The following is a 24,446-nucleotide window of genomic DNA, read 5'->3' as shown; positions in this document are numbered from 1 at the left end:
TATTCCTACTTGTTGAATATCAAATAGACATAACTTGTTAGAAGTGATCCCTTACACTATTTGATTGTTCCATTTCTCATCACACAAATTTGAGTATTATAGCAGAAAACACAAACTTTTCATTTGACCAACATAATAAGAAAATTGCGTTTTAGCGTCATACAAAAGCCTTCGCTAAATGGAAAAAAAATCGACACTAAATGAACTTATGTATATATATTAGTGCCGGTCACAAACCGCCGCTTGTATTTAAATAAATGAATTATTAAAAATAAATGCATATATAGTGTCGGTCTACACTGACGCTAACATTAATTATCTTATAAAAAATAAAAATAAATGACTTAAGTTGTTATCATCGATTTCTAGAGACAAATTGTCAACACTACTAGCGTTGGTGTTAGGGGCGACACTAAAAGTTTATAGCTAAAACATGATTTTCTTGTAGTGCAATTACAATGACAATGTGTATTTATATTTCACTATAGTATGTATTTGTTTATTAATTAACTTAAAATTATTTTATTTATTTTTATATTTTTGTACATGGTTAGTGGAGTCACCGTTGTCTGTAGTTGCTTTCAATTTTGATTGCTTATGTTTGCTAGAGTCGAATGAGTTGTGTGGAAAAAAATTGAGGCTATATTTTATAGGGACATTTTCCTATCTTGTTTGGTTAGTTCTCTCAAAGATTGTATTTGGGCAAGCCAATATGAAATATGAATTTTCATTTAGGGTGGATCTTAGGTTGGGCCATTTTAATTGATGAGTATATTCTTTTTGAAACTGTATACCTGGTTTTGACCTCTTGAGCTCTATTCTTTCATCTGAATCAGTATTTGGTTGCACTTTTCAACTTCATATTGATTACTACATATGTTCTCATGACACATCATTCTTGAAGTATATTGATTTTATTTGATGTTGATGTGTAATAATTTTTAGCTAATTATTAAACAATTAGAAACATTCCATTCTTGCAGTCTTGTAAATCTTTCTAATACCCATTCATTGACAACCAACTTAAGTTCTAGTAGCAGAAAATTTGAGTGTAACCAATGTCGACAACCCTTCGAATAACATCTGAGGAAATAATGGAAGAATATTATAACCATAATTGAGTTACTGAATGGAATTAAATACAAAATATTAAAAAAAGAAGACTTCTTTTAGCAAACCTATTAAAACATCCCTTTCCCATTTCCCAAATATAATACCAGCAAAAGGTGTGAACTTTAGGGTTTTAAGAGGTATGTAGTGTTTGTTTTTGTCACATACATATGTGCCACCAGTGAAAACCAAGAGAAATTTGTGGTCAGAAGGCTTGAACAACAGGTCATTCAACAACAGTTGAAAATCTGCAATTGTATATGTTTTATTGACAATTAACACCAAATCAAAAGCTTGTTTATACATAAAATTAACAATATGTGTCGACCTATACACTAGTTTTTCACATAAAATCTTAATTTTAACTTGTAAAAACATTTCTAAACTAATTTTAAGTATCCTAAGGTTAAAATGCACATCTAGACACATATGATAAGATCCAATATACACAAATACTAAGTGTCTTAGTTTTGATATCATTCAAAATATTTCTAAAAGGAAAGTGCACTCACAGAACCAAACCCTTATGCTCCTCCATCGGGGCTACACTTAACATAGTTCTTCAAATGTTTTTCTTGGATTAAGCGTTCTATCTCATTTTTTAGTTGCAAGCAATCCTTTGGGTGATGCCCATTAACCTCATGGAACTTATACAAAATGTTAGGCTCGGGTCCCATGATGCCCATTTTCGGTGGTGGTGTTTGAGGTATGTTGTGCATGTGAAAGACTTTGTGCCATATTTGCTCTCGGCGAGTGTTCAGAGGCGTAAGGCTCTCCATAAGCTTTCCACTTTATTTGAAGGCAATTATGTCTCTAATAGGCGACATATATTGGTTCCTCATGAGCTTTCCGTGCCAAGGACAAACTATTTTGTATCACGAGCCTTCTTCTTAGTATTGCTCTCTCCGCCCTTGATGTAGCACTCTACAAGCGTCGTTACCTCCACTAGAGATTTTTGTTGGCCTTTGGGCGAGGGGATTCATTGAAGTATCCCGCCATGAGTCCATTTTGAAATGCTCTTACAAATATTTCCTTGTTTGGATGGATTACCTCGATGGTAGTTTCATTGAAGCAGATGAGATAATCTCTAAATGATTATGACGAGCCTTGACGTATATTGAATAAGTTAGTGGTAATCAACTTATGGTGCCTGCTCGTGCTGAATTGGTGGACTAACTTATTTACCAGGTACTGATAGCTGGTAACATAGTGCCTTATAAAGCCTATATACCATCTTAAGGTTGTGTCTCTAAAGGTACAAGACAAAAGCTTGCACTTTTGGGATTCATGTGCCCCAACGATGATCATCTAAGTGTTGACGAACGCCACTTGTTCACCCGTAGGATCTCATATATGTTTCTTGCTTGACAAGTCAACTACCTTAATGTAATGTCCTTTTTGCTTTTCCACATTCAATTTGGATTTTACCTTATCCTGATCCGAATGTTTTTTCTCCTACAATTCTCTAAAGAATGATCAATACAACTACATAAAGTGCATAATTTAGAAGTCTCTCATATTCTATCTCAACAAAGAAGACAAAGCCAATTCTTTCCATCAATACTTTGTACCTCAGCTCTTTTACTAAGTCTAAATCAACCAACACTAACAAGATCTCAGGTCTCCGTTATTTCTGAAACAACCATGAATGCGAATCCATACCTAAACTAAAGTTTGGTTGAATGTTGAACGAATACAATCCCTATGGTTGAAGAAATTACTAGTTTAACTCTAGTATTGATTTATTCTTTATAATTTTTTTTTACATTTTTAAAATAAATAACCATAATTAAAAAAGAATAAAAGATAATCAATAAAAAATGACAAAGAAAGAAAAAAAAAAGTATATATAATTAAAAAAAGAGTAAAGAGAATCAATAATAGAGGAAAAATGTGGGTAGGTCATAGGTGTAAGAAATCATGCTTTACCAATTATTTTGATTTTTTAATCTTAACTATATTAAAAATAATATCTATAAAGAGTTCTAATAAAAAAACATAAACATATTTTTTTGTCTTCCAAGAAAACCATGTGTACTTTGCCACTTCTCTCTAGTAAGATAAGAGGAATATTCGAGGATATATAAGTAAAACCATTAAAAATTGAACCCATTTAATAAAAGACAACCTACACATTGTTTTTCAATTCAACCGACCAATCAAAACCCAATGTACTCTTCTTCAATATCATCGCCCCCAAACCAACAATAAAACTAAGTCACACAACACTAACCCTCCTCCACCAATCAACAAAAAAACCACATTCAACAACTCAACTTAACTCAAACACACACTTCATCATTTCATTCATTAAAATAAATAAATATATATATATAAATGGTCAAATCCTAAACCCATTCCTTTCGTTCCTTTCAATTTTCCAATCTCACCATGGCTTCAATTTCAAGCATTTACTCTTCTTCCCCTACACTCAACTATCAAAATAACCAAAACGCATTCCCAAACTCAATACGACGTCGTTCACGTTCGCGTTTGCATCTCTCGTTTTACCAAACCCGATCTAAACTCACCCAAACCCGCTCCGTCGCACGCGAGGTTCCGACTAATCTCTCCGCTGTTCAATCAACAAGCCACCGTCTCGAGAAGGATCCCCGCGCGTTATGGCGGCGCTACGTTGACTGGCTCTACCAACACAAGGAAATCGGACTGTATCTCGATGTGAGCCGGGTCGGGTTTACCGATGAGTTTGTTGAGGAAATGGAGCCGCGTTTGCAGGACGCGCTTATAGCTATGGAGAAGCTTGAAAAGGGAGCGATTGCGAATCCGGATGAAGGTCGTATGGTTGGACATTATTGGCTTAGGGATTCGAATCGTGCTCCGAATTTGTTTCTGAAGTCGCAGATTGATAAGACGCTTGATGCTATTTGTGAATTTGCGAATGATGTCGTCTCTGGTAAGGTTAGTCAAAGTATCGTGTCGTTTACTGTTTGTTAGTCAAATATAATGTGATGTGACTCACTAAATGTCACATTATAGTCTCTAATAAGAAGTTAAGTTTCACTTTTTTTTTGGGTTTTATGAATTGAATTTGTTTTGTTTGCTTGTGTGAGTGTATGGATTTGTTGATGAGGTTGTGGTTTGGTTTTGGTAGATTAAGCCGCCTTCTTCGCCGGAGGGAAGGTTTACTCAGATACTTTCTGTTGGGATTGGAGGTTCTGCACTTGGACCACAGTTTGTTGCAGAGGCACTTGCTCCGGATAATCCTCCACTCAAGGTAAGACATTGTTATTTATTGTGTTGATTTTGTGAGAATGTTTAAATGAAAAATACACTCCTCTGTTTGTTTAAGTGTATGTTTGAATTCAAGGTGAGTTCAAAACCATGGTGGCACACGGCCAAACTTACATAGACATTTATTGAAATATTCAAAATGAACATGTGAATTGTAACTTTCTCATTGATTATTGAAATGTACAAGCAGCTGTTATATATACATGATGCATTGTCTTCATGATAAGCTACAATTTGCTTTCTTCTCCTCTGTCATTGTTGCTTGTTAATCCATCTTCATTTACATGATTTAACAACATTGACTCTCCCTTTATTACACATGCTATGCTTTCTCTCTATTGTTAAAAATTAGTTGCAAAATTTCTCCACCAAATGAGGTTGGCGAGTGTTGCTGATGACAATGATATTCCCTGAATTATTTCAATCCATCAAACAAATACACCCAAAGAAAATAAAATAAAAAACTAGACTCTTGTTTGATTTTTCACGTGTCAGACACTAGACACTGTGATACGGTTAATCCTAGAGCCGTCCATGTTCATTGTTTGTCGGTGATGGAGTTTAATTTCCCTTCTATTGTTTTGTCAGGAATTGCGGGTGTTTAGTGAGGACATGTTAGTTTATATTTTGAAAAACATAATGTTTGAGTTGTGTTTAAACATAATTTATCTATTAGATCTTTTGTAGTTACAATCACTTAAAACACTATTCATTTTTTTAAATATTTTAGATAGTAGTAATCTTCCATCTTTTTTTTAGAAGCTACTCAAAATAGTTTCTCGAAATAACGATAAATGTGATTTATTTTCAAATTCTAATTTTTTTCGTTTTCAAAAGTTGAAACAAACTTTGTTTGTATAAACTCTTGAAATGATATATTTTCATGAAAAAAGCTCTGGTGTGGCATTTTTTTATTTATTGTTTTGGTAAATTACTTTGATAATTTGGGCTAGTCTTGTTTGGACTGAAGAAAGGTAGGGTCCAAACTTTCTATTACTCAGCTAACATGCTTGCAATTCTTGTATTTGGTTATTTACAAAGTACATGAGCATGAGCAACCTGTGTTATTGAATATTTAGTTTGGAAGTAAGTTTTTATTGAGGCCTCACATAATGCTCTGGACTTTTGTCAGATACGATTTATTGACAACACAGATCCTGCTGGCATTGATCATCAGATTGCACAACTGGGCCCCGAGCTAGCTTCGACACTTGTAATTGTGATTTCAAAGGTCTGCATTGAGATTATACTTTTTTTATTACTTCTACCATTCCTTTTTGTCTATTCATTTGAAAAGAAAAAAAATATCCTATTTATCTAATCTCTTAGAAGGTTAATATGACATTATTTACAATATTCTCTATTATACCCTTTTCCTCACATAATAATTCTTAAGTAATTAATTATTTCACCATTGAAAAATCCATAATGAAAGGGTATAATAGAATGTTTAAATGTGACTTTATGAAAAACAAGAACATAAATTGTATTTCTTAATCCATGTGCTACTAATCTTAATGGACAATTAAAGGTATGGTGTTAGGTTGACATGTTATTGAATTGGAAGTTTTGATTTATCTTCAGAGTGGAGGTACCCCTGAGACTAGAAATGGCTTATTAGAAGTACAGAAGGCCTTTCGTGAAGCGGGATTGGATTTCCCAAAACAGGTTTAATCTCAGGTTTTAATTTTCTTGAGAATTTCTTATTAACTATTCTTGATTGATAATATATTTAAGTCTAAAAGCAGTTGTTGGATCACAGCTACAACACCTATTTTCAAATATTTTCTTACTTTGTCTATAAACAATTGAACTTTTTGAGTTGTTTAGAGTTTCTTTTTCACTGTGTAGGTGTTGAGTGTGCCCTATATCACTAGCACATCTGTGATCACTGGTCAATATATCTGCTCATGATAATCTGTTAATTTATGGTATAATGCAGGGTGTTGCTATAACACAAGAAAATTCTTTGTTGGATAATACTGCCAGAATTGAGGGATGGTTAGCTAGATTTCCCATGTTTGACTGGGTGGGAGGTAGAACGTCAGAGATGTCAGCAGTCGGCCTGCTTCCAGCAGCTCTGCAGGTGATTGGTCTTTAATGTAAATGAAATTATTTCCTACTTTGATTTTTTATGTTGAATTGTAACGTTTCTTGATTCAGACCATTGATATTAGAGAAATGCTTCTTGGTGCATCTCTTATGGATGAGGCAAATAGGAGTACTGTGGTATGCATCTTTTTCCTGCCAATGTTTTAATATTTGAAGATTACCTTGACTGCTGTTCCTATTTGATGAAGGTTTTTGTATTTGTAATGTATGACAAATGCAAGGATGCAAAAAGTTCTACTAAAAGGAACATTTTTATTTGAAGATTTTCGGTGTCCATGTTTAAGTATTGTTGATGCTCCATGTGCTAAATACATGACTGTAGCATATACAGAGTATAAACCAAATCATGTTACTTATGGCAAGATTCTTATGTCATTTTTTGCTAGTCTCATTAGTTAACTTCTTACATATATTTTCCACTGGTTTAGCTTCATTTGATACAAGCAAGATAGGTGCTGAGGATTCAACAGTGTTTTGTTGGTTGAATTAGGATAGGGATGATTAGTTTAGGGTTTGTGGTGGGAGGGTTACTGATAGGAACTTGCAAGCAATGTAAGTGCTCAGGATTTGATAGGGGTATATTGGTCAATGTAAGGAGACAAATAGTTGTTTAATGGTGGATAGTTACTCATAGGAATTTGGGAGCAATAATGTAGATTTTGGGTTCAACTTGTGGCTATTTGGTGCTGCACATTACCTCTGTGATTGGTGTCTGGAATTTCATGGGATGGATTATTAATGTGTCTTTATTAAAAATAAAGTATTAATGTGTCTACCAAATAAATGTAATAAACTATAGAAAATAAGGTAGATAGCAAAACAAGAAAAGAAACCTAGACATCAGACCTAGGCTTTGAAACATCACAATCAAGAAGGTTTCATGCTGGAACTAGGAATAGGCCTCCGAAAAAATATCTACAATCGTTTAAATAGGCCTCTCTAATAAGCTAAGCTACAACCTCCAAGAACTAGGAATATAATATCATGGAATTTGGGCTTAAGGCCTACCACATCCTTACGAAATTTGCTTGTAAGACGAGGATTGCTCAATCCCTTTAAGCACTACTTAGACCATATATCTAGTCGAGGCTGGACTAAATATACCCTCTCACATCCAACATGGCAAAGATGCCTGAAGGCTACAATGAACAGTCCAGTGTTGCCACAACTAAGGTGGCTAAGGGTTGATCATAATTAAGGCAACTTGCCGACACTTTCATGCCCAGGCTATGGGCCTGAAGCATGGCTAATGTGGGTGGGCCGACAGTGGATCTAGGATAAACTCTAACACTGTCTTAGACTTTGGGCTTAGGGCCTAACACAACCCCCACATAATCGACTTAAAGGTCTCTCGAAGCCTTATAAGCACCACTGGGGCGATATCTCTTGGCATTGTGGGACTTAGAACCCTCCTCACATCTAACACAATGAAGGTGCTATAAGTGGAAATTAAATCAGCCCAAAATTATCCCATCAAAGTCGGCCCAGGGTGTACCCCAATGAAGGTGGCTTTCAAACAAAATTTAATCCTTTAAAGTTTAGAATCAGGAGGTATACTTGAATATTAAAAGAAAGCCTGATAACAACTTCGTTACCTACCCAAGCCCAGATAAAACCTACAACCAGGAATTACAAAATTACTAAATGCACCTATGCTCCGATTTTAATAACAAAAATAAAATATCAATCAAGATACATTCAGTTGTGCATTAGAATTCTGTTTTCAGCTTTTGACTCTTCACATATTTATTTGTCTGCTTAAATTTGAATCTTCTTGATCACAAGAGAAAAGCCCCAAGGATTTCCTGTTAATATACAATTTTATGCAGATAAAAAATAATCCTGCAGCTTTGCTGGCTTTATGCTGGTATTGGGCTACAGATGGTGTAGGATCCAAGGTACGAATTATATAGTTTATGGATCATTAGTAACTGCTTCTGTTTCATGTCACTGTTTTCTGTTTTATGTCACTGTCTTCTGTTTTGTTTACTATTGCTAATTGTGTTCTTTTCCTTCTTTCTATTCCTAAGGATATGGTTATCCTTCCGTATAAGGACAGCCTGTTATTATTTAGTAGATACTTGCAGCAACTAGTCATGGAATCTCTGGGCAAGGAATATGACTTGGATGGTAATCGGGTATGTGTGGCACATTTATCAAATCTGTCCCTCATAATTTGTATACTTTGTCCTCTATTTTGGATGAATTGCTAGATTTTCTTTTAATTTTTTAACCAGCTTAGAATTGCCTTGTATCAAGATACAGCTGAATGGAGCTTTAAAGCCTACAGTTTTCCAATTGGTTGTTATTGTCTTAATATGGGCTCATTTTAAGTTCACCTTCCTGCATCATACGTGGGATATCATTAGCTTTTAATCAACATGTTGGTAGTGGGTCTAGTTTGTATCTACATCATATGATGGTGGATGTTTCATGATGCTACATGCTATCTCACAGCTACTAATGCTTTTTAACATTTAACATTTCAAACTGTCATGAATGTTATATCCAAATCTGAAATTTTTATTTCACAGGTTAATCAAGGACTTAGTGTCTATGGAAATAAAGGAAGCACAGATCAACATGCGTGAGTTGTTATTCCATTTTTAAGTTTAGTTTATATAATTTTTGGTTTTAACAAATTTGTTAAACTTTTGATCCAAGAACAGCTATATTCAGCAACTGAGGGATGGGGTACACAATTTCTTTGCCACATTCATTGAGGTGCTACGTGATAGACCACCTGGTCATGATTGGGAGCTTGAACCGGGTGTTACCTGTGGTGACTACCTGTTTGGTATGCTACAGGTCTGATATATTAATCAAACATGTTTTCTCACTAAATTTGATTATTCTATAGAAATTTGTTAGTTTGCCGTGGTTAGTGTTATGTTTGTATAGTCCTAAAAATTGAAGTTTCCACAGGGAACAAGGTCAGCTCTGTATTCTAATGACCGTGAATCCATCACAGTCACCGTGCAAGAAGTGACACCTAGATCAGTTGGTGCCCTTGTTGCACTGTATGAACGAGCAGTTGGGATATATGCCTCACTTGTCAACATAAATGCTTATCACCAGCCTGGTAAACAGATTTTTATGTTGCTTTCGAAGCTTGAGTGATGCAAATTGAGTTATATAACTGCCTATGTTATTAATTCCATTGCTGTTATGTAACTACTTTTGAATCTGATAATTAGGTGTGGAAGCTGGTAAAAAAGCAGCAGGAGAAGTTTTAGCACTTCAGAAGCGGGTGTTGGCAGTGCTAAATGAGGCAAGGTATGGTGTAACATGTTTGAAACTATCAGGCTTCTCTGGGTCTGTGCTAGAAATATATGAAAGTATCAAGCGCGTTACAGATTCATGGATCTGGTTGAATGGCTGACGGAGCCTTTGCTTGTACTTTACTTATCAATAATAAAATGTCCTTTTGTTAGCTAGGAGTTTTTCCTATCAATTGGTGCTTTTGTTGAGAGGTAACTGAGAAAGAATTCATCGCATGCAAACCTAGATGGTGTCACAGCGAGTTAATGCTCTAGATGCTTGCAGTTATTGTTGAGATTTCTCCAATGGATCAAGAGGTCTTGCTAGGATAATATAGGTAGAGGGATGCCTATGAGGATACCTAATCCCACTCCTTGTTTGTAGTTGAGCTGATAATTTAGAGTTGCAGCTAGGCATAACTGCAATACTGCCAAACTAGTGGCCTATTAAGGATTACCCATCACTAAAATCAAGGAGTTTGAAGTTGGTTAGGGAATGACAGTGTCTTTCTCAAGGAAAATGTAATCATTTGGTGATCCAAGTTGCTGAACAAATCTGTTCGTGGATGTTTGTGTTCTGGAATTGGGGGACTTCAACCTTATCTTGGGAATGGGAAGTTGATGGGACCCATTAGGAGAAAATGAGTGCTAACCTTGCAAAATTCCGGTTTTATCCCTTTTCCTTCCTTCTCCGTCAGAAACAAAACTCCCGTCATACTCATAGCTTTGAAATCTGTCGATAACAAACCAATGCTTGTTCTGATCAAGATGGTGTCAAGCGGTTTCGGTTCAAGAACGGTTGCAGTTGACCGTAGTCCGGTGGTTCCGATGGCGGCGAAGGAACCACAACACTCGAAACATCATCCGGCAGCTTTTGTGGCGGTGGGAGGCCCACAACCCGCAAATAGTCCTTAAACGGCTTCGGTTGCTCAATGTTTTTTCTTTCTGCAGATTTAGTGACGGTGAGGAATCCACAACTTGAGTATCAGTGCATTTTGACTGTTTCTTTTTGCTTCTGTTCCTCCATCAATCATCCATGTTTTCACTTTCATCTTTTCAGCCATTGCACCATCAATCTTTTCAGATCTAATGCAGATACATTATGGTGCGTCTTTTCTCCACCAACAAAAGTTGCTTCTATCACTTCTAACTTAGATTCCTTCTTTTTTCCTGTCTGTGGTTCTGACAGTGTGCCTGGATTTTCCTGCACTGTTTTCTTCATCTGAGCCCCAAACCTTCTCATCAAAGCTATGGAAAATGATGTCCAATTGGCATCAAAGTTTTCTTGACACCAAGACTGGAACCACAACATAGCAACACCCTCCATTCTCATGAATGCCCACCGCACTTTATCAGATGAATGGAATTTCTGCTCCTAAAAAAACTGTTCTGCTTTGATGATCCATCCAAAGGGGTCTTCACCAACAAATTTTGGCAGATCATCCATCATTCACAAATCAGTTGTAGGATTCTTTCATCTTGAACAGTGGCGGGCTCTCCGTCGATAATCCTGTAGGGCGGACCAATTTTTAGGAACCCAAAAGTATTATTAATGATAAAAATAAACTACTAGAGAGAATAAATTCTCTATAATCCAAGAGCAAAGCTCCTCAAAGGAAGAAGGAATTGTCCCTTAGCCCAAACCTAAGGTGGTTCTAGTACAAAATGATACTGAATAATCCCCATCTTTCCCTCTCACACACCTCATGTACTCCCTCTCAGGTGTAACTCCTTTCACGATCTGTAACTAACTTGCCAGCTCATAACATCCCCCATTTGGCCTTTTTTCCTAATGGGTCCACCATCAGGAGTAGTTGGAGGCTTTGGGGGAAACCACGACAAATTGGACGAAGAGAACCATTAGCTTCAGTCAGGATGTGTTACTCTCAAGGGATTTGCATGGGAGATCAGATTACCGAATGGGCCATTATGTAAAGGTCCAAGTATACCATGGAAGCAACAAAGAAAGATGAGGACAGCTGTTTTAATTAGTTTCTCCTTTCTGCTTTGAGTACAAGGCAACCTCTCAGGTGGAAGGTAGGTTTTTGGATCCTGTAAGTTATGAAAAAGGGACCAATAAGTGGAGGGACCTACTTGTAAATAACAAATGGAAGAGAATATTAGTTTGAGAGGATATTTGAAATAATTTTCTATGGTAAGGTGTAAGAGAAGCAATTTTGTGTTTCCTTTTCATTTCCTGCTTATAGCTTGGGGCTACAGGGGTCCCCCGCCGGGAGCATCTGCTCTTTATGCAGTTTCTTCTACCACAGCCTCCCTTTTTAAAGGATAGTTATTGCTATCAAAGTGTCTGAATCCTCATGAAAACCTCAAACTTTTTTAACTTCATAGCAACGCATGATATGTAAAAACTAACCTGATTTGGGTTTTCATGGATTCAGACACTTTGATAGCTGCAACTATCCTTTAAAAAAGGAGACACCCCCTTGGTATCTTCAGAGTTTTTATTATTTTTTTTTTGTTAACTAATAATTAGTGGTATATTTGCAAGGATTTAAAACAAACAAAATGTTTTAGAGATTAAAAGCAAAAAAAGTGGTATATTTGTAGAGACAACTTATTGAAGCCTTCACTTTTTTTTCTTCTTAATTGATGATATAGTAGTAGTAGGGTCAATGTCTATCTTCTATTCATACTCGCCTTTTTATATTTAGCATCCTTATTCTATTTAAAGATACTCTCCGGTTAGGTCCGCTACTAATTGCAATTCACTTGTCTTTTATTTTCAGCTGCAAGGACCCTGTTGAGCCATTGACAATTGAAGAAGTAGCTGAACGTTGCCATGCTCCAGAAGATGTACACCATTTACTTCACTACTATCCTATATTAATTTTTTCAACTATGTTATTTAATCAAATTATTAAGAAGTGTTAGTTAGTCAGGTAGTTTTTTGGTAACATATTTAATTTTTCTGCAGATTGAAGTAATTTACAAGATTATTGCTCATATGGCTGCCAACGACAGAGCACTAATTGCTGAAGGTAACTGTGGTTCTCCAAGGAGCGTCAAAGCTTTTCTTGGGGAGTGTAATGTTGATGATTTGTTTGCATGAGTTAGAGCAATGAAATCCACATTTCGTAATGTTATAGACGTGTTCAAATCCATCAAAAGAGAGGAAGCCAGCTTGGAATAAATTATTTTGGATCTCTTCATCTTCAATGAAAATGATTTATTTTTTCTGTAGACAAACTTTTCAAAGAGTGGTTGAATTTGGTTATCTGAAAAGGAATCGTGTTACTAATAAACTTGACTATTAAACCAAACGGAGAATAAGAGAAGTCACATAATGGAATAAGCTGGCCAACTTTTGTGGAATGTTTGGTCATTTTCAAAAGCAAATTTGAATTATGTAAAATTAATTGTGTATAAATTTGTTTGATTGTTAATTGCCCTATGTTTCATTTTGAAAGTACATTTGTGGTTAAAAATGAAAATAATAAGGCTTCATTTAATTTGAGCCATTACAGTTGCTATTGCTACGCATGATAGTTCCAGTAACAGAAATATAAGCTGCATAAACTAAAAACAGGCAACGTGATAAGCGTTGTAGATGTTCTTAGGTTGCGATAATAACCTTTACTCAATGGTATTTCACTCAGGCTGTGTATATCAAAAGTATTCTTTATTTGAAAATTCCAAAAGTGTTCCTACTCAAAATTGGATTTCCCACCCTCTCTTTTATATATGACACTCCATTTTATTTGATAATTTCAAAAGTGTTCTTTATTTGAAAATACAAAAAGTGTTCTTTATTTGAAAATTCTAAAAGTGTTCCTACTCAAAATTGGATTTGCCACCCTCTCTTTTATATTTGGTACTCACTTTATTTGATAATTTCAAAAGTGTTGCTTTTAAAATTGGACTCAAATATGCGGACAAAATTTTTGGTAGGTACTCAAAATTGGATTTGCCACCCTCTCTTTTATATTTGGTACTCACTTTATTTGATAATTTCAAAAGTGTTGCTTTTAAAATTGGACTCAAATATGCGGACAAAATTTTTGGTAGGTGATTTAAATTTTTTTGTTACAATTAAAAATTTGATAATGTATTGATAATTTCTAGACTAATATTAAAATTTTTAATATTTTCGGTAGGTTTGAAATTTTATCGAAAGTTTAGAAAAGATTATGTTATATAAAAAATTTAAATTAATGTAAAATTTTTGGTAGTTCAATTTTATAAGATTTCTAACGATTAGGATTTTGCTGACAGTTTTGTTCGGCTACATCGACCGTTCTGTGGGCCGTTTTGTGTTGTCTAGAATCAATTTAAAATTGTATAAATAAGGTTATTTGTTGTTGAGAAAAACATCTTAAAATGTCCCTTTCTCAATTTTTGATTAAGGTAGAAGTGTACTTCAATGAAGTTGCACCTCCTGTAGAACTTTGACTGATATCACATCTTTTGCCGCTTTGACATCCAAGTTTTATGAATTGTTGCCTAATATCAATAATAGAGAGGTGAGAAGATCGAGTTTCGTGAAGATTGGGTTAATACTGATGGATCGAGTTTCGTGAAGATTGGGTTAATACTGATGGAAGGGTAAAATACAACATTATTAAGTTGAAGACCGATGGAGATTTGACGGTTTTGTGAAAATTATTTTGTTGTAGTTTAAATAAGGGGCTGATCAAGTTAGATGCGAAGTTTCAAGATCTGCCGACGACATAATTAAAATGGGGGTTAAATACACTTTACCCCCCTGTAATGTTAGCGAGTTTAGGGTTACCCCCCTGGTAAAGTTATTTTTTCAATACCCCCCTTATGTTATGTGGATTCCTTCATAGAACCCCCTAATATCCAGGTGGCATGGAATCTTGGTTTTTTATTTCAGACGTGGCTTTTTAATTTTTTTATTTTCACATGTGAATCTTCATTAGGTCTCCAGCATGGCATAAACTAGAAATTAGGGTTCCAAATCCATCCCTCTCTCTCTTCGTGAAATCCATCCCTATCCCAAATCCATCCCTCTCTCTCTTCGTGAAATCCATCCCTACCCCAAATCCATCCCTCTCTTCATCTTCGTCCGTGTCCCCTTCATCTGGGTTATGGGTGGCAGCAAGGCATCTTCCACGAGTGAAGTTGGAAACGGCTTACCAAGATGTGGATGCAATGAAACCATGAAGTTGTTGGTCTCCAAGTCAATTGAAAACCCCGGTCGCAAATTTTGGAAATGCAGGAATTATATGGTGAGCAATTTTGAAGCATTTTATTATTTTGAGTTTGATTTCGAAATTAATTGTTGGTGGTGTTTGTCTCAAATTGCAGAATGGGTGTGGTTTATTTTTGTGGGATGATTTGGTCAGTGAGTTTGCAGTGAAAGAAACCAATCCGTCCGGATGCCGCCAATGTGAAGTCAACAAGGCTTATTTGATTGAATTTGCTAAAGAGATTGTTGAGGAGATAGATTGCAGAGTCGGAAAGCTTAACAAGTTAGAAAAACTGAAGAAAAAGATTGCAATGGAAAAGAGGAAAAATTTATGGTTAATGTTTGTAATTGGTCTGTCATGGATGTTGATAGCAGCTATGGTTAAGTTAGTCTAATGAGTCTGTCATGTAATTGTTATGTCAAGGTGAATGTAATTAAATACTTTGGCTTTTTCTTTAGGTCCTGCAGAATTCATGGTTTTGTTGTAAGATTAGTGCACAGACTAGCCATGGCTCTCTGCATAATTCATGGTTTATGAAAAACAAGAAAAAATGTGACAGACTAGCCATTGTTTTCCTTCTCTCTCTGAACCTTGGTATGTATTTTGATTGAATCACAGGGAGAAAGAATTAGCCGCTGTTAAGATAAATGCAGCAGATGTTGATATAATTGCAAACGAACTAGAGGTAACTTATTCAACATGTACTGAAATCTATCTAGAAAGCTTACATTCCAATTAATTGACATACTTTTCTCATACTACAGTTGGACAAAAAGGTGGCTGAAAGAACCCTGCGTGAGCATAAAGGTGATGCTGTTGCTGCCATTCGTCATTTGCTTCACTAGTGTGGTAGAAACAAACAAGGGAATATGATCTGTATTGGCTTATATTTACTATTTTGCATTGAAATTTGAATCTCAAATGTATACTATGATGATGATGATATAGTTCATTAGAAATCTGAACTATGATGTTGATGATATTGGAATAAGCCTCACCCCCTCAATTTTTGTGGTCCAAATGAAGCTCCTATTAGCTTACGGAGTTTGGTTATTCACGAAGATCTTCTTGCTTGTTGTACTTATATAGTTTGTCATCATCAAGCTAAGCTAGTACTAGTTTCTACTCAAATGTAACAGCTCTACACGCTTTTGTGATTACATTATGTTGCTTCTGACGATCCAACAATTATGTGACTTGCTCTCTATGTGTGATCAAATATAAGAATTTCTTAGTACCCAGAACTTGATTTTAACCCCTTACAGGAACTGTAAAACTTGTTTTTCCCCTTCAGAAACAGTCTTTCAAGACGGTAGGGATTTGTCGTATTAACGGATTCAGTTGGTATGAATATAACAATCAGTTTCTATCACAAGAGTCAAATTATTTTCATATAAACGGTAGATCTTTTATGTTATCTTAGAAAGTTTATTGAAATGAGAAGTTAACTGCACTATACTCTTGTTAGGTGATAATTCTTTTCATTAGTTATAGCAATAACATAAACATGATTCATTTATGTGTGTATGCTCACTTTATTCACATTCAAATAACTCATCTATTAAATTTTCAATTTCTGCAATCACGTGACTTGTCACATATGAATTGGAGCAAGGAAGAATTTCAATAACAAAAATCTTAAAAACAAATTAGTCGATAAAGCTGCAATGAAAATTCACAAACCATTTCAAGTAAAATTGTAGATAATCAACAAGGATAATGCAACTAAAAAGTGCCAGTTCTATGCAGTAAAATGAAACCTCTTCAGTTTTCTTCCCTTTTTCTACCTTCTGTACAATTAAAAGTGGTACAAACATTTTCCATATAAAATCATATTACAGTGATGATAATGATAGAAACTCATTCACAAGACTCAACACACAGCAGCATCACTATTAAGTTCAAGATCTTCAATGGTAAACACACAATAACTTGAATAGTTTCGCAAGATTAATGCTATGGAGCTCCAAGACCAACTGTCTGTACCAACTCATCTACTCATAAGGAATGTTTTTGTAAGATATGTGCAAAATAATCCTTTGGCATCAGCAGCCACGACTGACAAAAATCAAAAGATGGTTCACTAGTTCGGCTAGGATTCCTTTTGAGTGACTTCACCACCACCAGATCTGGCTGCTTGAAACTGAATCGTATACCGTCTTTGCAGCTCTTTAAGCCTTTCCAGCAGTTCCTGGAATGTTGGTCGGCTAGCCGGATCACTGATAGTAGTAATAGACAAAGTTGTAAGTTAGCATATTATGACTGATGATGACCAGTGATGTTTAACATGAAAATAAATTAAGATTTAATCCATTAAAATAAGTATGAAAATCCATGTTATATTCCTGCTAAGCTCGAAAAAGACAGTGTCACAAGAAAACAGTACCTGCATTGCATTGAGAGTATCCCAAGGAATTTTTTCTGTTGCAAGTTCCCACAACATGACTCCAAAACTGTATACGTCGGACCTGGTTTTCTCGAGAAGAAAAAATAGATATGTAAGCGGAACTCAAGTGACAATAAGGCAGAGAGAGAAAGCAATTGTGGTATAGAATACGAACTTTTCATTTGAGGGTTCGTTACGAAGAACTTCTGGTGCCATCCATTGAGGCTACAAAGCAAAAAAATGCCAGGAGAATCAGTAATATAACCGGTGACATCGTTAACCACAAATTTAGACGTGGTTAATCATAATTTTCACCAAAACTTGGTTGTTCAAAAAACACAACTGTGATTTCATTCAATGACAATTTGATAAGGGAATTTTCAAACAGATCAAAGAGATAATAAACACAAAAATAAGAGCCTACCGTGCCTTTTCCCGTTTTAGTCGTGAGATAGGTTTATGTTTGATGCGTGAAAGACCGAAATCACCAACCTGAACAAGCTTAGATTCATGTGTGTTGTAACTATGTGTAACCTGAAAAGTCTCATCAACAGCATCATCATCTTTCCTAATCAGAAAAAAACCATCTTGAATTTCTAAAACTTTTGTCCATACCCTAACACAATCAGCCTTATACCCTAACCTACTCAACAACTTCTCAATGTTATCCATGTTCCAATTTGAAACATGTATCCCATTAACTGTCGTATCCGTACCCCCTCTGTATATAATTTCTTCTTCAAAAACCCTGTAAAATTCACCCCCATGGTGGAGTGTAACACTAAAGTGTTGTGAATCCTGTCAATATATTATACCCACATGTCAAAGATTGTTGATTTCAAAATTTTACCCTACGACATTGATGAACTTCAAATTTTTACTAACCTCGGACTTTGGACACTTCACTGAGCTCGTCTTCACTGAGCTGGATCGCTTCTTCGTATTCGCTGAGGTTGTCTTCATCTTCATCTTCACTGCGGTCGTCTTTCTCGTTTGCTTCGTTCCCTGCATTCTTCTTCTTCGTCTTCGTCTTCCCCTGGAAATTTCGTCTTCGTCTTCCCTGCTATGTTCAGAACCCTAATTTTCTAAGGGGGTATTTGAAATTAAAAAGTGTAAAATGACACATAATCACTTTAACAAAATTAAAAATATGCCAGGTGTAGGACCTCTTATTAGATTCCATGCCACCTGGATATTAGGGGGTTCTATGAAGGAATCTACATAACATAAGGGGGGGTTTACAAAAAATATTTTTACAGGGGGGTAATCCTAAACTCGCTAACATTACAGGGGGGAAAAGTGTATTTAACCCTTAAAATGGTGAAACACCCAAAATCATCTAGTAGTGTCTAGATTTTCATGTTTTCTTATTATGTCTAGGTTTTCATGTTTTCTTATTATTTATTTATGTCTGTTGTAATGTTTTAAGTTATGTTCATCTTTGAAACATGTAATTGATAAAGTATTATGTAATAAAAGGTATGGTGTTAAGTAGTTTGTGTCACAAAATATACAAATAATACAACTGCAAAATCAAATAACTAAATAGGTCCACCATGGGCTATATGTGCTACCCGCGATAATACGCTAAAAACCTCACCATCTGGATTTATCAAATCCATGAGGTTATCCATAATAACAAACATCATCTGCAGGCGCTGCTGGTCATCGACATCAGGTGGAGGGGGGGGGGGGGGGGAGGGAGGAAGTGTGAATAGATCGTGGATGTACATCCTATGTTCTGTTAAACAGAAAAACATCTATTTTAAAAATGATTTACTATGACAAGCGAAAGCAATTCGAGATGTACACTTATCTATTCTGAACCGTTATCGAAAGCTATGATCTTTAACAAAACATATAACATGCGTCGACCTATAGACTCTATGCGTCGACCTAAAATGTACATAAAATTTGCTTGAGCCAAACACTTAATATGCGTTGACCTGAAGTGTTTGTGCGTCGACCTCAAGACAACATATGTCAACCTGAAGGTGTTATGTGTCGACACATAGAAGACAACAATTTTAGTTTTGTAACATCTTTAGTATGTGTCGACCTATGGCTTGGATGTGTCGACCTCTAACCTAGTTTTTCATATATAAAAACTCAATTTTAACTTGCTAAATGATTTCTAATCTAATTTTAAGTATCCTAAGATGAAAATGCACATCTAGACATAAAGGATAAGGTCCAATATACTTAGATACTAAGTGTCCTAGTTTTGACATCATTCAAAATATTTCTAAGAGGATAGTATACTCACATATTCCCCATTTTTTATGATGGCAAAACGTACGAAGTATTTGATGTCTTGGTCATAGCTCCCTTTGAATATGTGCACGTTAGATACTTCGATCTTGTATAAACTTCTCCGCCTTTGACAATATCAAAAAGAGACAAAGCCAAAAAACGTGAGAAGTACCATGTAAAACTTACAAAAACATATATATAAAACACTACTAGAAAATATACCTTCAGTGACACAATATTACAATGACCATTTTTTTACCATCGTCATCTCGCATTATTTACGCGCATCTTTTTTTTTATTAAGAAAATTTTCATCACGGTTCCTTAAAACTATCATGGCATAGTGTTTGGATGACAAGCTTCAAGTCCAATCACAAACATTTTTCCTTTTTGTGAATAAAAATAAGTGCGCGTCCCTTTATATTTATTGTTATTTAAAAATTGAAAGTATAACAACTACGGTTATTTCGCTCAACTGTGGTTATATGTTCCATATTTCACTATGGTTGAAGCTTGCAACCGTTGTGAAATTATTTCCTACAAAATTAAAACATAATAGGTACTTCATTTCGTCCATAACACACAAGGGTGCCCTTGCGAACAGACGATATTGATAGCGAAACCTTCACCATCTTCATTCATTTCTGAAAACGAATGTCATTTATGGAATGAAATCGTCACCCTCTTCGAATTACGGTAAGTTACCGTTCTCTCTTTCTCTCTGACGCTTTTGAATGTTTATGTTCTTCGTAAGTGTTATTTACCATTATCTCTCTCTGACGCTTCTAAATGTTTATGTTCTTCTCTAGGATGTTGTGTGTATTGACATTTTCATGTGTATTGTTCATGTTACCATGTTCATGTTTTATTCAGATTTTGTGAATATGGTTTAGGTTTTGGTGTTGGATATGTTTATTTTTTATTCAGACATTGTGACACTTCTAAACATGTTTATGTTTTGGTGTTGCCATGTTCGTGTTTATTCATACATTACCATATGCATATAATCATATTAGGATGTTGTATATGTGTATCATTAGGTTGCCATTCACATTATTCTTTTGATATAAATTTCAAAATTTGTTATGGACCGTAGTTGGATGAAAGCTGATAGATTAGATCCCGTGTATGAGAAAAGAGTTATTGAATTCCTTGAATTTGACGAAAAAAATGTTCCCGACAATAATGGTATCTTTTATTGTCCTTGTGTTGTTTACGAGAATATTAGAAAACATATAAAGAAAGAAATATTACATCACCTATGTTGTGATGGAATATGTCAAAATTATACAATATGGACATGGCATGAAGAAGTGGATAATATTCAAAATGCGACGTCACAAATAGATGAAGATGCTGATGGTATGGATGACCAACTAGAAGATATGATTCATGATATTGGAGAATCGTCTTATATGAAAGCCCATATTTATGATACTTTATGTATCGAAAAAGATGTGCCTTTATCTAAGGGGTGCACCAATTTTACAGATTGTTTGGGTTGTTAAAATTGTTTAATATGAAGGCAAAAAATGGGTGGTTGGATAAAAGTTTCACAGATTTTCTTGATTTGTTGAAACAAATGCTACCAGAAGATAACAATTTGCCAGATCATTGTTATGAGTCCAAGAAGATATTGTGTCTAATGGCTTTGAAGTATGTCAAAATACATGCATGCCCTAATGATTGCATATTATATAGGAAAAAGTATGAAAATTTGGATCAATGTTCAGAATATGGTGAGTCACGCTACAAGTTGAAGAACAACAATGGTGATGACAATGATAATGTTAGTAAGAAACGTCCTCCTGCTAAAGTGTTATGGAAATTGCCAATAATTTCTAAGTTAAAGAGACTTTTTGCTATTGCGAATGACATAAATAATATTAGATGACATGCAAATGAAAGAAAATGTGATGGAAACGTTAGCCATGCAACTGATTCTTTGCAATGGAAGAAAATTGATTCATTGTTTCCATACTTTGGCCTTGAGCCAAGAAACCTTAGGCTTGGGCTTGCCACAAATGGGATTAACCCCTTTGATAATCTGAGCACTAACCATTCTTCGTGGTCTTTTCTTCTCACAATACAACCTATCTCCTTGGTTGTGCATGAAGCGAAAGTATATGATGTTAAGTATGATGATTTATGGACCAAGACTACCTGAAAACGTCATAGATGTTTATCTAAGTCCATTAATTGAGGATTTAAAATTTTGTGGGATAAAGGTGTTGAGGTTGATGATGCATATTCTGGTGAAAAGTTTAAAATGTGTGCACTGTTATTTTGCACAATCAACGACTTTCCTGTATATGGTAATTTGGCTGGATATAGTGCCAAAGGAAATAAAACATGTCATATATGTGAATATGATACCTGTTTTCACCAGCTTGAGTTTGGCAAAAAAGACTGTTTACCTTGGGCATCAAAAATTTCTAAAACCCAATTATCCCTATCGTAGATTGTAGAAGGCTTTTAACGAAGATAAAGAGTTTGAAAGCGCTCATAAACCTTTAACTGGCAATGAATTTTATCAACAATAAGAAAACCTTAATGCTGTCTTTGGAAATAAAAAATATGGTCATGTTGAGAGAAATATTTGGAAAAAGAGACCGGTGTTATTTGATCTTCTATATTGGTCTAGACTCGATGTAAGACATTATATTGATGTGATGCATATGGAGAAAAATGTGTGTGATAGTTTGATAGGAACACTTTTAAACATTCCAGGCAAGACTAAAGATAACAAGAGTTCTCGTTTAGATATGGTGGAGATGGGCATACGACAACAATTGACTTTAGAAGATAGAGGAAAAAGATCTTATCTTCCTCCAGTATGTCACACTCTGTCTAAAAAGGAAAAGAAAAGTTTTTGTGAATGTTTGCATGATATCAAAGTTCTCCAAGGTTACTCTTCAAACGTCCAGAAACTTGTATTAATGAAAGATCTCAAGTTAGTTGGCTTAAAATCTCATGATTTGATGGAACAACTTATACCAGTGGCTATCTGTGACATTGTTAGATACCCAAAAGTGCTTATTTGAGCTATCAAATATGGGTATCTTTCACTCCATTTCCTTGCTAAAATGTCGAAACCACCTTTGTTTAAGATGAAATGCAATACAATGATAATCTATCTTGGTACCTTTGATTTGTGTGTTATTGTGCAGGAAGTAGGCATGAAATAATAGAAAATGAAGACACAAGAAATGTGGCAAAGGGATCAAATGAAACAAGCATTCATCAGCTTCCTCGCTAGGCGAGGGCTGTGGCGAAGGACTCGCTAGGCGAGCGTCCAGCGAGCGTGCAGCGAAATGCTCCAGTATTTTAACAGAGGCAAACATCACCACACTCGCTAGGCGAGCTTCCAGCGAGGAGTGTGGCGAACACGTCCAGACTTGGTGAAAAGCGCAGCCAGCACTCACTCGCTAGGCGAGCCATTAGCGAGCTCCCAGCGAGGATTCCAGTAGCAAAACCTCTCAACCTCGCTGGAGCGAAGGTTGAAGCGTGCCCTTCGCTAGGCGAAGGTTTTGTTCGCTAGGCGAACATGACAGTCTGAGATAGGCTGTTTCTCTGGGCGCAGGTGCCTCAGGTGCCTCAATTAGGGGCTCGCTAGGCGAGCCATTCTGCTCGCCTAGCGAGCATGACAGCCCAGTAGCTGCTCTATAAGTAGCAAGTGCCACTTTTGAGAGCCATACCTTGTTTTTCCATACTTTTGTACTTTTTCCAGATATTTTTACAGCATTGTTCCAAGGATCTTTTGTGACCTAAATTTCATTTTTCTTTATCTCTTAACCATCTTTTACAAAAAGAAGGTGGATTCCCATCCAATCTTGATTATTCGACTTGGATGTTGATCAACCTTCTTCCGAAACTTGCCGACCAAGCTACCATGAAAATGAGTAGCTAAGTCCTCCATTTGTCAAGGTTAGATGTAGATGATCATTAGCTTTGTGTGTAAATGTAAGGATCTTCATTTGTAAACTCTTTAATGGTGAATCTATGATGAAAACTTTGTTCTTCTTCAAAACTCTTTGTGTTGGTTTATGATCGAGAGATGTTTACCAACTCTTAACCTAGGTTTTCATCCAATCTTGTTTGTTAGCTAGAGATAGTAATGAATGATTTTGTTCACCATAAGGTTGAACCAAAAAGTTGTCATTTTGATAGATTGTGTTAGAGATAAACAATGGATCAAAATGGGAAAACTCACAATGTGTGTTCGAGAGAAACACATTGGGAGGACTTTGTGAAATAATTTATCATCTAAAGGAGTTTATAAGATTGTTGACCGAACAAATACATGCAAAGTGATCGTTGAACCCTAACTTTGGCAATATTTCTCAAATATTCAAACCAAAACTTTTACCGCATTTTATTACATTTTATGCAAGACACCGTAACAAACACCAAAACCCTATTGTTACCTCAAGTTAAGAATTAATACAACCATCGAAAGGCGGTGATATCTTAAAATCCCTGTGGATACGATAACAAAAACCCGACACTTAAAAATACAATCAACAAAATGGCGCCTGTGCCGGGGATTGTAAATTGATATTGCGAGCATCGCAATGGTTGCTTAATTTTTAGCTTTTGAATTTTTGACTTGTGCTTGTAATTTGTTTGGTCTAGTGTGCAGCTTACGTTTTATGCGAGGACAAATCCCTGTGGACGAACTTCTTTTTGATCCCGAGATCGAAAGAACCGCAAGGAGGAACAATAGCAAAACGAGACGTAGGAGGCAACAGGCTAGACAACGTCAAGAGCAAGGAGAAAGTTCTTCTACCACAAATCCACCACCATTCATACCTAACATGGAGCCACCACCACCACCTATTTCTACTCCATGCATAAACAGTCCAAGAAACACCGCTCAGTTTGCCAACCACACGGGAAGGC

At 35.7% G+C, this 24,446-nt stretch overlaps 1 protein-coding gene and 2 long non-coding RNA genes across 3 annotated transcripts; 2 read left to right on the top strand and 1 right to left on the bottom strand.

Annotated features, from left to right (window-relative positions):
- Positions 1–3,282: 3,282 nt before the first annotated feature.
- Positions 3,283–13,204, top strand: LOC127118686 (glucose-6-phosphate isomerase 1, chloroplastic). Its single transcript, XM_051048936.1, has 14 exons — positions 3,283–4,029; positions 4,223–4,345; positions 5,495–5,593; positions 5,947–6,030; positions 6,305–6,448; positions 6,526–6,591; positions 8,304–8,372; positions 8,505–8,612; positions 9,009–9,061; positions 9,144–9,282; positions 9,400–9,556; positions 9,672–9,750; positions 12,482–12,548; positions 12,670–13,204. Exons 1-14 carry the CDS (start codon positions 3,502–3,504, stop codon positions 12,802–12,804), a joined length of 1,851 nt encoding a protein of 616 aa, XP_050904893.1. The 5' UTR covers positions 3,283–3,501; the 3' UTR covers positions 12,805–13,204.
- Positions 13,205–15,472: 2,268 nt separating this feature from the next.
- Positions 15,473–15,911, top strand: LOC127121270 (uncharacterized). Its single transcript, XR_007803372.1, has 2 exons — positions 15,473–15,590; positions 15,670–15,911. It is a non-coding gene; the product is annotated as an uncharacterized LOC127121270 (long non-coding RNA).
- A 668-nt stretch (positions 15,912–16,579) lies between these two features.
- LOC127121269 (uncharacterized) lies at positions 16,580–17,790 on the bottom strand. Its single transcript, XR_007803371.1, has 3 exons — positions 17,716–17,790; positions 17,467–17,516; positions 16,580–17,373 (listed from the first exon to the last, which is right to left on the bottom strand). It is a non-coding gene; the product is annotated as an uncharacterized LOC127121269 (long non-coding RNA).
- Positions 17,791–24,446: the final 6,656 nt, after the last annotated feature.

This window comes from Lathyrus oleraceus, chromosome 2 (assembly GCF_024323335.1).
Source record: "Lathyrus oleraceus cultivar Zhongwan6 chromosome 2, CAAS_Psat_ZW6_1.0, whole genome shotgun sequence".
NCBI lineage: Eukaryota > Viridiplantae > Streptophyta > Magnoliopsida > Fabales > Fabaceae > Lathyrus > Lathyrus oleraceus.
This window is presented reverse-complemented; position numbering and strand designations above follow the sequence as displayed.

Bases quoted from the DNA above. Each gene is read 5' to 3' on its own strand.
- LOC127118686 (XM_051048936.1), top strand. From the start codon at position 3,502: ATGGCTTCAATTTCAAGCATTTACTCTTCTTCCCCTACACTCAACTAT. The intron at 8,613-9,008 runs GTATGTGTGGCA...TTTATTTCACAG, and splicing joins ATGACTTGGATGGTAATCGG to GTTAATCAAGGACTTAGTGT. The intron at 9,062-9,143 runs GTGAGTTGTTAT...ATCCAAGAACAG, and splicing joins GGAAGCACAGATCAACATGC to CTATATTCAGCAACTGAGGG.